The following is a 15,384-nucleotide window of genomic DNA, read 5'->3' as shown; positions in this document are numbered from 1 at the left end:
TTTATTTTAGTCTCTAATACTGATATAATCAAATATAAAATTGACACATAATAATATTTTAATGAACCAGATAACTAAAAACAAAAAATTATAAAAAAGATAGGAACTGAAAAAAATTTATTTGGGAGACAAGCAAAAAATTTAATTAAATATAGGGATAAAATTATATTTAAGTCTAATATACACTTTACAATAACAAACAAGAGTATTGAAAAAATTTAACAATTAATGCATCTAAAGATGACTCATTATTTTTAAAATTTTGAGAAAAAATATAATAATAATAATTTTTTAAATATGAGCGGAAGGAATATTACTTCTCTTTTGATTAAGCTATTTGTATAATTGATGCTGTATTATCTATGACTCCTCTGATACAAAATGATACATAATATATACGGATAACATTGGTACAAGTCTTCAACTTTACACGTGCTGGATGTTAAAATATAAAATTATATTGCTAAGATTGACTAATTGTCTCGTGCATGACATAAGGACTAGCCATGTACAAAGATAGGTACCATGTACAAATAGGGATATATGTACACAGAATTATATACACATTTTCTCTTAACTGTATAATTCAAATAGAGGATTGCATTGTTGACTTTGTTAGTTTCCAATAGTGTATGCTCTCACCAAAGACGTTATAGAAGGCAAATATTGCATCAGTTTGAGTCATTTGAACAGACATGAAACCTTGACCATCATAAAAGAATTTGACCACATCAGAATGACTTTCTTTAATATCACCTCTCCATGCCTTTGATCCTGCTCCACTCGTTAAGTATAGTAGTGGGCTGCATTTTGATTTTGGTATGAGAAATAAAATCCTTCATCAAAGCACATAAATAGTCTGAGTTTTGGTATTTTTATTTCTTACCAGTCTATGCTTCTTATATGTTGAAGGCAATGGTCATGCCCATTCATGTACATGTCAACATTGTTGGCCTAAATATTCACAAATACATCATAAGCACAAATTTTATAGGAAAGACAAAATAATTTGCAAATGATTCAAGGGTAATGCCCATTTATGAGAGGACATAATCGTTTTCATGTGTGGAAGCAAATCCCAAACAAAAGTTTCACTTTAATTTTTTTATACCAAGAGAATCTAACATGGTGAAATCACAAAAAACACATTGAAATTATATGAACTAGGAAGTTTCCATATATTATACAGATATTATTAAATTCAACAAATTTATAAAGATAATTATTTTGATTATTATTAATAATAATTCTATTATATTAAATAAGACAAAGTTAAGGAGATAATTTTTTTTGAAATTACAAAACTAATAATGAAAATTTTAAATTACAAAATTAATGTCCAATTTATAAAAGTCACGTGACAAGAGGGTGATAAGAGGAGAAAGAAAACTAATACCTAAAAGTGTTCTCATTTAGAATAATTTTTAAAAATTTATTATTTAAGAATTAAAGCTCTAAAATTATATATAAAGATAAATTGTGGAATTATATTATTTTGGTCTTAAACCTCAACGTCTATCTAAAGATTCGTGCTAGGTTTGAATTAACATAAGTTAACTGAATCCATTCAATGAGGCAAAAGGTTTGTAAATATCTATTATTATTATTATTATTATTAAGACTTGAATTTGAATTCTTTTAAAAATTAATTTATCATCAAATCAGTCATTTGAAAATTGAAAATATCACTGAATTCATTTTTACAGGAGATTAAAATAGTAAAAAAAATATTAAAAATTTAATTTGGTGATGAATTAAATCTTTAAGACTATATAACTTGGTAATATCTCTGGAAGAGAAATTTAGTAAGAAAATTAAAAATTTGAGAGATAAACTTACGGCCTAAAATTTAAAAAAACTAATGGATGACACACTTATAATTTTAGAAGATCCAAGTGAAAAATTTCATAATCTATACCTTAAGTATTGGGATGAGGTATTTTACAAGCTCTGGACTGTCACCATGATGCCCAATACTTCTTATTGCATGATGACCCACAACGATTTTCCATCTTGCTGTTGATTTTACCAATGCTTCTTCAAGATCCTTGTCAACAAAATTTTGCAAACTATTAAACAATATGCAAGTAAAGAGTTATTTATTTTATAGAGCTGATTGTTAATTATCTGGTACCTTTAGAAGATTGTTGAGGTAAAATTTTCTTCTAGATATACCTCGCCAATCGTAATGATGATTGGAATTGTTGAAATAATCGTTTATAAATGGAGTTGTGTCGATGAAGAAAAAATCAGCAACTCCTGGGAAAAGTAGGTAAGAAAAGAAAATCATGTGAAGTGTGATTTGTTTGTTAACAAATGGTGCTTAAGAGGTTAAAATTTGAAAGTGCTATTAATATTATACCTGCATTAAGAATGAATGATCTCTGGCAGAGCCATCTGTTGTCAATTTTCCTCAATATAGGACTTAATTGTGCCAGTGCATTCCCCCTGTAGTCATGGTTTCCCAAAACTGTAGAAGAAATGATTTTAAAATAAAGGAAATACATATATATGTGTGTATACCAAAATAATTATAATAATGAGCGATATACAAGCAACTACATGATGCATGGTTTTCACTCTTTTTTAAATGTTATTATCCGTTTTTATGATTGGTTTTAACAAATAAAAAGTTGTTAGATTTTATTAAAAAATATTTATTACATTTTAGTGTAATAAATAATTTTTAATAAAATCTTATTATTTTATATATTTAAATATAATTATAAAGATTGATGCTATCGAAATCGTTTGTTTTATTCACTCATGTCATTATACCTTCCGATAGAGAGATTTTGGGTAAGATTTGAGAGATTTAACTTACCAGAGTACCATTGCTTCCTAAGGCTCTTAGCTGTGTAAATATTAGAAAATGACTCCAAAAATGCTGGATCATATACACCTTTTAGCCCACTGTCGTAGAAATTGTCTCCAGTGGATACAACAAAATCTATATTAAGTTTGTGTCCAATTTTTCCCATCTGTCATGTCCAGTATTAATGTTTAGGGGTTAGGCAACAAATAGTGTTCCAAATGAAAAAGCTACAATGAGGTGAACATGCTCAAATGTCTATTCTACACCAGATTTAATTGGTCAGGACTTCTAAATTTTATGATCTTAGCTTTGGTGAAGAGAGTCGTTCTGGTTCCTTTCTCTCTTCATAGACAATGCACTCTTTCTAGGAGACAGTATGAGATATTTAAGAAACTTCACAAATAGACTAGGGTGAGTAATTTGTTGGACAATAACAAAATAATACTTATTTGTTCAGACATAATGCATGGAATGTAGAGAAAAAAAATGTGGTTACATGAATAGAAACACAACACAACAATGACTACAACAATAATAATAACGAAAATAAAGGATTTGCATAAGATAGGTGATTGAGTTCGAAGGAGTTTTATCTTTTTTCTTTTGACCTTTCGGTACATAAAAAGTTTTGTTTAGGTTAAGGTTTGCTCCATGCAAGGCGAGGGAAGACAACCAACCTTGCCAAGGAGTTTTATCGTGGAATTACATATATCACTTATTGATGGTTCCCTTGTAATTGAATTCAAGTCTAAGTCTTGTAATTGAATTCATGATATGCCTATAAAAAGCCTTATAATCAAATTTTAGTAAAATTCATAAAGTGAAACGAAGAAGATAAACCTGAGTGGCAACCAAGGATTGGTTATACAACCCTTTTCTACCCCAATCTCCAATGACTAGAAAATTGAGAAATCCATCGTGATTTGGTTGATGTTGGAACCTTTGAAGTTCTGCACAAATGGGTAGCACGAAATATATACATAAAATTATTGTTAACTGAAAAGGAGATGATGGGAAAGCCATGGCTAATTAACCATGGTTTTGCAAAAAATAAAATAAAATAGATACTAAGGAAATGTGGTGGGGTTGATCAATTTAAAAGGTTAATTGATAGATAACGATTGACTGTTTTAGGTAATTTGATTTCTGGATAGAGAGGTCCATGCCACTGAGAATCCACGTTTCAAGGAAATGACTATTTATGGGATGCAACAGATGGGTCATAAATTTTTGAGAGATAATTAATTATGGTAAGAGCTGCGTGTCCTCAATTCTATACCCGAGCAACCCTCTCAAACTCACAAATATACTAATACAATCGAAGTTAAACATAGCTAACTAAATTCATTGTCTTCTATCTTTAGTTAATCCTTTTTTAACGTGTGTTTAAATGTGTGTTTAAACGCACACAAATAAAATTTATATATTATAAGATTTAAGGCATTACTAATATTTAATAATATATTTTTTAGTAAAATTTATTAATGGGTGATGGAGCAAGTTTTGGCGAAAAAAATAATGTTTGAACATCGGTGTCTTTTTTCAACTTTAATCCATGGGGGAAAAGTAACAATTTAAAAGGAAAATGTTAAAAATCATGAAACCAAAGTCTCATTGTTATGTTAAAATAATTGGATTTATATTAGGACTTAGAATACTAATAAAATTAATATGGATTGCATACATATCTCTCGAAAATATTTTTATTGATTAACCAATTTATATTGGCTTACACACTTGTCATAAATCATATATAATTATAAGTATGTGTTTTAAAAAAAAAGTAGTAAATTATCCATTCAATTCATTTCATAAAAAGAATTATACTTATCAATTAAAGCTTGAAACCACAATTTTAACGTATTTAAAAAATTCTTTTATCATATCATTATTCTATAATTTCTAGTGGGAAGGTGAACAGTAGCATATCCAGCTTAGGACGAATAATACAAAGGGAAATTAAGAAAAAAAATGAATAGTACTAAAAATATATTGACTAAAATGAAAGGTTTCAAATATCAAGAATGATAACTTAATTATAATAAAATTGAGAAGCCGCATGTTCAACGTTAAGTGTACCTATTGAAAAGTAATAAAAAATTCTTAAATTAAGTTTCTACAATATCGTCTCATAAAAATTGTTTATAATTATTGAAAATATCTTAATTTAATCGCATGAACTAAAATAATGCATAATAGAATAAGAAAAATTTATAAAAGATTTAAATTAAATAGTAATGAGAAGAGAAGAGCACAACACAACTTTTTGAGAAGAAACTATTCAAGATGAACATAAGGCATACGATTTCACCTTCACAATTCTTTATGTTTACTTTTAGTTTAACCCTAATCGAGATTTCTTACTATCATCAATCACTCAATTTAAAGCTACTGACGCTTAGAGATCATACAATATTAATATTCTTTTTTCTAAGCTATCACTCCTAATGGTCATGCAAGGTAGAAAGAGTGAAAAAACATGAAGAGCTTTTGAGCTTGTTAATTCGATAATTAATTGAAAGATAAAAACTAAGTTTGATTCACTTAATTTTCTATCCTGTTTTATCCTATAGTTTCATTAATTACTTATAGCATAGTCACCTATCATTGTAATTAACTATTGGAGGTTAAGAATGATCAAGTCCCAATATAAAAACATAGGCATGCTAGGACAAATGTTAATCTTGAAGAAATCAAAATTGTAATTAAAATGGAAGATCACATAAAGTGCGTAAAGGATCCATCATAGCCCTCGTTATGAATTTAGCTACACATAACAAAATAGGAATTTTTTTTTAAATGAAGATAGGTCGTAAAAGTGCTCTAAAATATAGGCTTATCAATCCCCTTATACTTCAAGCAAAGTCCTGACCAACAAAAAGGGAACAACTTGAAGCATATAATTGCAAAAGGAATCCAAAAACTTACAAGATCAGAAGAATAAAAAGAGTAATATTAACATAGGGCAGTCAGAAAGTTTCTCAATAAGAGTCTTATATTTCCTAACTTTTCACCCAAATACCAAACTAGGCACTTTACTTTCTTCTCTCTCTAAGTGCTTAAGAACAAAAGACCAATAGCTTTTGATTACCACTTTTTCTTTGGGATAAATGTCTTCTATACTTGATCATATAATGTAATTCATGAATGATAATTGAGAATTTTAAGTTATTCATTGAGATAATTTATTATTAAATATATTTTATTCATATTTCAAGAAAAAGGATTAAGAAGTGAGAGCTTAAAAGATATTGAGAATTGAAACAAGAGAAGAACCAAAGATATATACAGGCAAGTACATCCCGTGTATATAAATACGTACCTTACTGGTCGCGTTCATTTGAAGTACATTATCAAAACCAAAGATGTACATAGTCAAAGTACATGACCATTGTACATTGGCGTGTAATTTTCAGAAAAGTTATGAAGGGCAAATGTTAAAGACTAGACATGTACACGGTCAAAGTACATGGCCGTGTACTTTTCAGAAAATTTGTGAAGGGCAAATGTTAGAGACCAAAGGTGTACACGGTCAAAGTACATGGCCATACACATAGGCGTGTACTTTGTATATACGTCAAAATTGAACTTTTGGCACAAAAATCTAGGGCACGCTGTTTTTGAGAAAGAAAAGAGTCAGTGACAACCGGAGAGAATGCAATCAAACTCTCTAATTTCTCTCTTTTGTAATTATAGTTTCTACATATTTACGTTCTGATTTTCTCTTGAGTATCTAGATGTAATGAATTCTATGTGACCAATTCTTCTAGGATTCTTCTAGAATTCAAAATTTTAAGAAATTCTACTAATTTCTAACTTATAAACCCATATAAGGATAAAACATCACTCAACTTATATCAAATCTATGAATATCTTTTTCTTCATTGTTTTCTCTATACTAACAAAGTTATTCTCTTTCACAACTATAAGTACCTTTTTTACCATCTTTCTTTATTCTCTCGTCCTTTTTTTTCTCTCTTTATTAACATTAAAATATCTTATTATTTTGACCTTTTGTTTACCAGTGTTTCATTCATTTAGATGTGAGACTATTTGCTTAACATAACTTACAAACTCAAGTTTCAACGAGACAAAGAATCGATTTTGGTTTGAGATAAAAAAAACTCAAATGCAAAAATTTTGAATCTCAAATATACAAATTCAAGTTTAAATATAATAAAAAAAATTAATTTAAATTTATTATAAAAAATTACGAAGGAAGAACTTTTAAATTTTAGATTTACTATTCATATTTTAGAGAATAATTATAAAAATCACTCTCTAAATGACCCTTAGAGAGTCGTTATATGAACCACTAGTAGTAGTAAAACTGCTAGTGAAGGTAGGGTAAAAAAGTTTGAAAGATGATAAAAGAAAAGAGAAAGAAAAAGGAGAGTTGATAAAAAATTTCTCTTATTTAAAAAGGCATTTTTTAAAGAAGATAAAATTTATATTTAAATAAATATATTTCAAAATAATATTTTTAAATAAAAAATATAAATTGATATATTACCATAAACTTAATATATTTGTCATTATAAATTATATATAATTATTTTAAAATTAAAAAATATGTCTTTTTTTACTAAAAATCTCCTTCCAAACATTATATATAAACCAGAGGAAGCTAAAACATGTGAACAGAAAAGTTGTAGAGAATTTATAAAACCTTTGTCTCTTATCTAAAAATTCACAGGCAACTTATCATTAAATAAACATTTTCATCCCTTCTATTATCCTCCCTTTCATTCCTTTTAAAAAAAAATAATTTCTAAATAAAATTTTAATTTCTTAAACAGATTTTAATTTCAACATATTAACGTTAAAATGAATTGACATATGCTTTTTCCTTAAAAATTGTTCACATTTTAATATTTCATTCTTGTCTTTTACATTTTAATTCTCTATATAAAGTTTATTTCATACAAACCTCACCTCCCTCACTTTCATTCTCAATAATACAAGGCCACATTGTCATCACTAGGAACCTTCGTCTATCATAGCTTCGTATGAATCCAGCAAACATTAATACTTTGCTAATGGTGAAGAAGTTGCAAATCATCATTGTCACCACATTGTTATCATTATGGCACTGTTATGGTGGAAGATAGTGGGCAGAATAATGCAGTTAGACATAGCAAACGTGTAACACGGGTTCCTTTGCGGTTTAAGAACAGTTAATAATAATATATGTAGTGGGCGAAGAGTTTTAGGGAGTAGGTAGATTTTGGATGAATCTCTTTGCTCTCTGTGTTTGTCTTTGACTTGTCTTTCCTTCTTTTATTTGTAATTTCTTAAATTCTATACTGCACTTCCTTGCTTTTCTGGTGTAATTCCTCACTGCAGGACTGACTATTACCATTGAATATAAATTAATCAAAAGAATTCTTTTTTTACATGCTTTCTACGTATTTACACTTTGCTAGTAGGAATTAAATTGACGGAACCCATTATAGTTACTACCAAATTGTCACTGTCAAAACTACCATTACGATTCCTTCCTCAAATATTATGAAACTAAACTTTGAATATTTATTCTATAGTTAAAGGAAAATTAATTTTTACATTTTTAAAAAAAATAAACATTTCAATAAATGTTTGCGATTAATTAAGATCAATTTTAACATGCAATTTAGTCATAACGATAAATATTAATTTTAACAGACCTTTTAATTTTACTTAACTTTGAAACAAACAAAAACATATGTTGAGGATTAGAATGTAGAAAATAAGAATAAAAGATTAAAATGCAAATGAATTTGGAGAACTAAAATTAAGATTTATATAATAAATAAAATAAATATAATTTCAAACGAGCTAGACAGATCACAAATATAGAATGGATTTAACAGATAATTCTATAAACAAAAAACAATAGTAGTGTTAATACAAAAAAGAAAAAAAAAAACACTTCCATTTAAGCCAGCGACTTCCTTATAGAGTTTCTGTTCTGATGTGTAAAATTTCCTAATCTGAAAACACGTACCGTAACATAATTCTTTGGATGGCTTGATTTTAAGTTTAACAAAATACATTAGAAGGACAAAAAAGACATGGTTTACTTGGCTTGGTACATAATGCCCAACTTATGTTGTTGTCTACTAATAATCAGAACCTAAAAGCTGTAGAAGAAAATCCTTATAATTTCCTGATGTGTCTGAACGAACAGCATGGGTTAATGGCTTTTCATATCTCTTATAATATGCTATTTTTATATGGTACATGTCTATCTCAGTCCTTGTTACAATTACCCTTATTAGTCTACTATCGTCTGTTCCCACACCCTTCATTGACTTGCGAAGAATCTGCAAAAAATAAAGTGCGAACATTATTTTGTTGGCAAGGTCGCAATTAATAATGTAATTGACACATATCAGCACAGCAAAAAGCCTTATATCACAAGTTAGGAGTGGATAAAACCTATCATAACTTTTGATTCAACAGAAATGTAATATTAAATGGGATGTACTTACGTATAAAGGTTGATGAAGAAAGGTTAGTTAAGTTGTATAAAGCACCGGTAAACAACAACTCGTGAGAAAGAAAGGGAATACTAAACAGATAATTAGAATACATGATAAATTTACAACAATATCTTACTTTTATCTTACAGTAATAGTATCTAAATTAAAGCTAGTTTTCATATTTTAATATTTACTCAATGTGTTTGAAAATCCAACAATATCATGATAAATCATGTTTTAATATGAAAGTTATGACCTACAGCATTAAAATAATTCATATTTGAGTGAATTTCATGTAAAACCAAACAAGTTATTAAGTATGTTTTTGTTTTGTCAAAGTATATCAAAATTTTATATCAGTTCGTGCAAAATTATTTTTAGTTTCTAAATTTTTAAAATTATTTCTTTTAATCACTTTCATTGATGTGCTTTTAGGTAAACGAAACAAGTGAAAACATCTAAGTTTGTCATATATCATTTAACAGTGACTAAGAACTAAAATTAATAATTTTAAAAATATAGAGACTAAAACAAAAATATACTTTTATAAAGATCAAAACTAAAATACAATATACTTTAAGAGAGCAAAAATATATTTAATCCTTCAGGATTAATACAAGTCTAAACAGGGATTATAGTTTATCTTTTATGTCACATTGTAACATATGTAACAAATCATATTTTGTCAAATGAATAGTCTATTTGATAAAAATAATTGATAAACTAGAAATAAATGAAAAACTAATTTTTTTTTCCTAAAAGCTATTGGGTGACTGTTAAAATGTTAAGCATTTAGCTTATTAAATTATAATTATTTGATAAAATTAATTATTTATCAGATTAATAAATTTAAAATGACATAAAAAGACATGTGTATATTTTTTATAGAAAAAATTATTATTTTGTTGAAAAATTATATTTTTAAGTGATTGTAATTTTAGGGTTTTTTTTTTGTTGATAATAAACTATTATTATATTTTTTTTAAAGATCTAATATTGTGTTAAAATTTTAAAAATATTATAAATAGTTCAATAATTAAAATAAGTAGTATAATATTAAAAAAAATCTTAAAAAAATATAATAATTAAAATAAACATTTAAGATACATTTGATTGTGTTTTATTATGTAATCCCCAAAATAATGAACAAAATAAAGAGGGGATAAGGAGGAACTTTATTAAAATATTATTGATAAAATAATAAAAACTTATAAGCTACTTATACACTATTTCAAGTATTGTATGAAAAAAATGTTATAAGTTAGTAAACTAAAATTATTTACTAAACAATTCTATTTTAATCAAACAAACCTATAAAATTTAAATATATTGGCTACAAGCTACTTGGAATAACCAACCAAAACACTTAATATCAAAATCAAAATATTCAGTCTTTATTCTCTCTCTGTCCCTCGTTTTTTTGTTTTTCTTTTCAACAGATGAATCCCAATAGTATCATCAAGTAAGAAAGATTTTATTAGGGTGTTGAAGAAAAAAGTACACAATTTTTCACTCTTTGATACTTCATAATAAAAAGAAGAATGCTAACAAGTTTTAGAGTATTAGATTAAGAATTACAAGCGAAAACTTTTTATGAAGGTGTCAGCAACACACACTCCAGCTGTGATTTCGAGTTCAACTTCATCAGGGTTTTCAATAATTTTTTATTTATTGATTGATTATTTAACCAGTTCTCTTAAAAATAAAATACTCATTAACAAGACTCTTATAAGAACGTACAGAAAGAACAAAATCTAACAGTAAAGCATGATTAAGATAGAAGTTTCGGATAATGGCAACATGGGAACAACGAATACCTTGGCAAAGTACATAGCAGGGTCAGTAGCACAACGTAGTATGGTCAAGAGGCTCTTCTTGAATGAGCCTGATGTTTCTTTCTTTACTGCCTGCATGAGAAAGATGAGTTGGAATCGGCACATCCAATAAAGAGGAAAAGAAAAGTAAATCATTATCTACGAAAATCTTCGATGTACCACTAAAATAAGGTATTTTTATGTTTGTTTTTTTGTATTTGAAGTATCTATTAAAAATACGTGTATTCATGTGAAAGATAAAAGTAATGCTATATATATAGTATCACATATGACCCAATTTAGAATAACTTCTAGAAAAAAAAATTATAAAAGAAAAATTAATAAATATAAAAAAAATGAGAGTTTCTCAAAGAAATAAAAATTGTTTCTAATTTATAAAATAAGTTTTATTCATATTTTATATTTTTTTCTAACTTTTTCTCTAAGTTAAACAGTCTTAATTGTTAAAAGTTTAAAATACTTATTTGAAGGCATATGGATAAATATAAGACCTTTTCGAGTGAGTGATCATATAAAGCTTTGTAAGCAGAGTCAACTGCAGCCAAATGTGTGCTGCTTCTTTCACTGAAGATCTTTATGAACATTTTCTCATCAGTTCCAAATCTTTTCTCCCCGGATTTATACAATTGTTCTGCATCCTGTTGTACTATTACAGTATCCAATTCTGGCCCTTCATAACGCGGTGTACTTACATACGCAAGCAACAACTATTAAATTATCACAGATTAAAAAATCAGGATCTTACACAAGTTTCATAAGGCTAAGTGTTCTAGCTTGAATATTGTAAGAGTTTGATCAATCACAAGAATTGGCTTTCTAAAATTGAAAATACACAATACACTTTCTATTCTCTAACATAGCATTATTTGGGTTGTTGGGTAAATATTACTGGATCTAATTAATAAAGAATGAGCCCATATTATTGAGTCGATTTAGTTGTATTTCACCCAATAATTAAGTTGTTGAAAAAAATAGACTTATGAGTGTGTTATTGACATTTCTCTTAAATTATAAAAGAAAATATAATTTTATTCAGGATTAGACTAAATATATTATTACTATAAAATTTTCAATTATTTCATCAGGCAATTTCAGATTTGCTAACATGAAGTTTCGAGTGACTTGTGAAAACAGTCTCAACTTTTAAGGTTTAACAGGTGATGGCTTCTTGGACGAATCCTATGTTATAATTCCTAAATTTTCCATTCTTAAACTACCTGCCTAGTTTAAGAATGGAAAAGCATGTTCTGGGACCAAATCTGATAACTTTAATAACCAATATAAAGCATAGAGATTTGGGTCTCTATGAAAAATAATTAGCAATTATGAAATGAAATAAATTGAGATCCTATCCAAATTTAAGAGTCTTGTAATATTTATCTTAACAAGTCTTAAGTAAGCTTTCTTGTCACCATATTTAGTCCATGCAATGCATACTCCTGGATTGGGTATGAGTCATATATGAGACTAGCTATATGAAAACATACAAGAGGTTTCCTTATCACTAATAGTCAATGCTCTTGAAAATTCTATGCAGGCTGGAAGTTTTATGTTATAAGCACCACAACCACCAATATCCCAACCAATAATAGAAAAAGTAGAAATTAATTCAAAACTCCTTACAAATTACATATTAGCAGACACTAGTGTTCCATGGAGAAAAGGGACTACGAAATTATCTAGCTATTGATGATTAAGAGAATCTTAGAGTTAGGGTACGTAAAGACACCAAAAGAATTGGTATATCTTAACATGCAGGCAACTACCAGCTTGAAAAAGATAACAATTAGATTGGATATATTGAATAGAGACTAGGCTGGATCAATTGATGATAAATGTTATACATTCTTCTCAGGAAGTAAAAAAACCATTACATGGTCATCAAAGAAATAAAAGACCTTTGGTTCATTGTTAGAAAGTGAAGAATTTGTCCAAAAAGCATCTCGAAGGTTAAGAAACAAAATCAACCCCCCCCCCCTCCCCTTGACAGTATTTTGTGACAATCTTTGATTACCATGACTAAAAATCCTATTTTTCTTAACCACAGGAAATGCATTGAATTGTTTTTCATCATTTATTAACATAATAGAAATCATTGGTATGACTTGTTGGATTCTAATTCAATATATGATTGCACATAAGATATATAAATCATACTATATATAGATAATGCACAACCAAAAACTCATTGCAAAAGATAGCAGAGGTAAGGGGATGGATGAAGCACCTTTTTGTGATCACCACTTGTTTGGCTTTCGATGTCACCCTCAAGATTGGAATGATAAGTTGACAAATAAACTTCTTTTAATCTTCTCAATTGTGATGGGGTGCGAGAACATATAATCTCTGTAATGGCTTGATTATCAACGACCTTTGCAGTTAAGGCTCGTTTTGCTACATAAGCATCCCGAGATCCAGGATCATGCAGCCAAAGCAAAAGTGCTTTCTGAAAGCATTTAGAAGCAAGATGAGTAAGAGATATGATCGATGCAAACTTATGAAAAAGATGTTGTTTTCTTATTTGAGAGGGTAAAAAATGCATCTTCAGTTATTTCTCAGCTATTCAGTGATAACACAAAAACTGTGACCTTTGTCTATTTACCTTGACATTCCCATGAAGCTCTGAAGATATCCGTTTGGAAAGTAGTTCGGAGTAAGTAGTTTCATATTCTTGTTGAATGAGGCTGCGTTGTTCTGAGTTCCTGTGAGAAAGGATTTTGATAACTTTAGACGTGTCACAGCCAATGCCTGTAATAAGAAATACATGACATGATGACTCAAATGGTGATTTTTCATCTTGTTTCTATATAAGCATAAAGAGAGAAGGGAACTATATATTTTCCATTTTCAGTGTGATATGAAAAAAAGAAAAAGAAAAGACAAAATACAGGAAAAGGAGAGCACGTTATTTGAAAGAACAACATTATTATTTTTCACATCACATTAGAATTTTACACTAATCTTTCCTTATTCAACCATTACATAGCTTATGGTTGAGTCAAGCAAAAATTGATGATAAGGAAAGGGTCAAAGAGTAATGTGCAAATGAAGGTGAAGGTGAAGCAATGAGGGAAAAATTCAGGTATAAAATTTGGCAGAGGATCGATGAATTTGATTTGTAATATGAGAAATATGTTTGGTGATATCATGCTTTGTCAAATTTTCCTTCTCTTTACCTTCTTTTCTGCTTCATCTTTATCTATTTCTTCCTTTTTTATTACCTCTACTAAACAAACTAAAGATGTGCCTCTCCGTTGTAGTATTAATTTTGTCCATGCAATTAAATTAAATCATTTGATAACATTATCATATTCAGCCTTCAACAGAATAGAAATTAACTACATTTGTTATGGTATTTAAAAAGGATCACACTATTTCAATTTATGGTGTTTCCTCAAATGACATTTAAGCTATGCATGGTGGTTCTAAAAGGACTTCAACGTGTCACATTGGTGTTGAAAAACATTGCAATATCAAAATGTGTGCTTTTTTACGTGCATTAATTAACAACCTTTGAAAGCTTTATGCAGCTTGACAGCATCTTCTCGAGGCGTTGGTATCAATGGAGGGACGGTCAAAGTTGACATTGTCAATCTTTCTTCTAGTTTTGTGTGTCTCTGCCAAACAAATTAAACAAAACATGCAAACTGAAAATAAAGGGAATTTTGTGAAGTTATTACGGGGAAGTTAAGTTGTTTTGTTTCATTATCTACTCGTCACATTTAGAATGAGATACACCATAATCTTAGGTAACACTTCATAGAGAAATCAAATTTCAATTTGCTAATATTGGTGTCTTTTATCATCTTAAATTTAGGACACAAAATTTCCCTAAACTAATTTTAAGGGCAACAACCAACAAATAGTACATTAGAGCAATGGCTGCGAGATGCATGCATCTAGAGTTACGCATATCCTTTTAATTCGTTTATATTGCATAAATATAAAAAATGTAAAAATTTTTATTACAGATTTTTTTTTTACCCATGATTAAAATATGTTCATAAATTAATATAATTAAAATACGTGAAAATATTGTATATGAAGCGAATAGCTAAAACATTTGAAGGAGAAAGCAAACAACATAAAACCATGAAGGCTGAAAATCTTTGTTGGGTTGGGAAGGAAAAGGTGTCTTGTTTCCGGATCAATGCATGTGCCAGAAGACTCACAGAGAGCTTAATAGATCAAAAAGTTTCGTTATTCGAATAATTGAAAATTAATATTGTGATATTAAATGTTGTCCTTTTTAATCTTTTATTTTATTTTT

General features: G+C 28.3%; 2 protein-coding genes across 2 annotated transcripts; both read right to left on the bottom strand.

Moving 5' to 3' along the window:
• Positions 1–586: 586 nt before the first annotated feature.
• LOC113869234 (purple acid phosphatase 17-like) lies at positions 587–3,805 on the bottom strand. The gene is made up of 7 exons (XM_027505464.1): positions 3,656–3,805; positions 2,825–2,981; positions 2,363–2,470; positions 2,135–2,259; positions 1,919–2,047; positions 887–954; positions 587–803 (listed from the first exon to the last, which is right to left on the bottom strand). The coding sequence occupies exons 2-7, from the start codon at positions 2,979–2,981 to the stop codon at positions 587–589; spliced, it is 804 nt and encodes a 267-aa protein (XP_027361265.1). The 5' UTR covers positions 3,656–3,805.
• Positions 3,806–8,916: 5,111 nt separating this feature from the next.
• Positions 8,917–14,701, bottom strand: LOC113869744 (annexin D5-like). The gene is made up of 6 exons (XM_027506202.1): positions 14,626–14,701; positions 13,717–13,862; positions 13,342–13,560; positions 11,606–11,821; positions 11,097–11,186; positions 8,917–9,120 (listed from the first exon to the last, which is right to left on the bottom strand). The coding sequence occupies exons 1-6, from the start codon at positions 14,699–14,701 to the stop codon at positions 8,917–8,919; spliced, it is 951 nt and encodes a 316-aa protein (XP_027362003.1).
• Between the last annotated feature and the right edge of the window lie 683 nt (positions 14,702–15,384).

The sequence above is a fragment of the Abrus precatorius genome, unplaced genomic scaffold, assembly GCF_003935025.1.
Source record: "Abrus precatorius isolate BTA unplaced genomic scaffold, Abrus_2018 Scaffold6, whole genome shotgun sequence".
NCBI lineage: Eukaryota > Viridiplantae > Streptophyta > Magnoliopsida > Fabales > Fabaceae > Abrus > Abrus precatorius.
Note: the sequence above shows the minus strand (reverse complement) of the source record. Positions and strands in the feature narration are given on the sequence as shown.

Bases quoted from the DNA above. Each gene is read 5' to 3' on its own strand.
- LOC113869744 (XM_027506202.1), bottom strand. From the start codon at position 14,701: ATGTCAACTTTGACCGTCCCTCCATTGATACCAACGCCTCGAGAAGAT. The intron at 13,561-13,716 runs GTAAATAGACAA...AAATGCTTTCAG, and splicing joins AGCTTCATGGGAATGTCAAG to AAAGCACTTTTGCTTTGGCT. The intron at 11,187-11,605 runs GTCTTATATTTA...TTTCTCATGCAG, and splicing joins ATGATCACTCACTCGAAAAG to GCAGTAAAGAAAGAAACATC.
- LOC113869234 (XM_027505464.1), bottom strand. From the start codon at position 2,981: ATGGGAAAAATTGGACACAAACTTAATATAGATTTTGTTGTATCCACT. The intron at 2,260-2,362 runs GTATAATATTAA...TACTTTTCCCAG, and splicing joins ATCATTCATTCTTAATGCAG to GAGTTGCTGATTTTTTCTTC. The intron at 804-886 runs GTAAGAAATAAA...ATCAAAATGCAG, and splicing joins CATATAAGAAGCATAGACTG to CCCACTACTATACTTAACGA.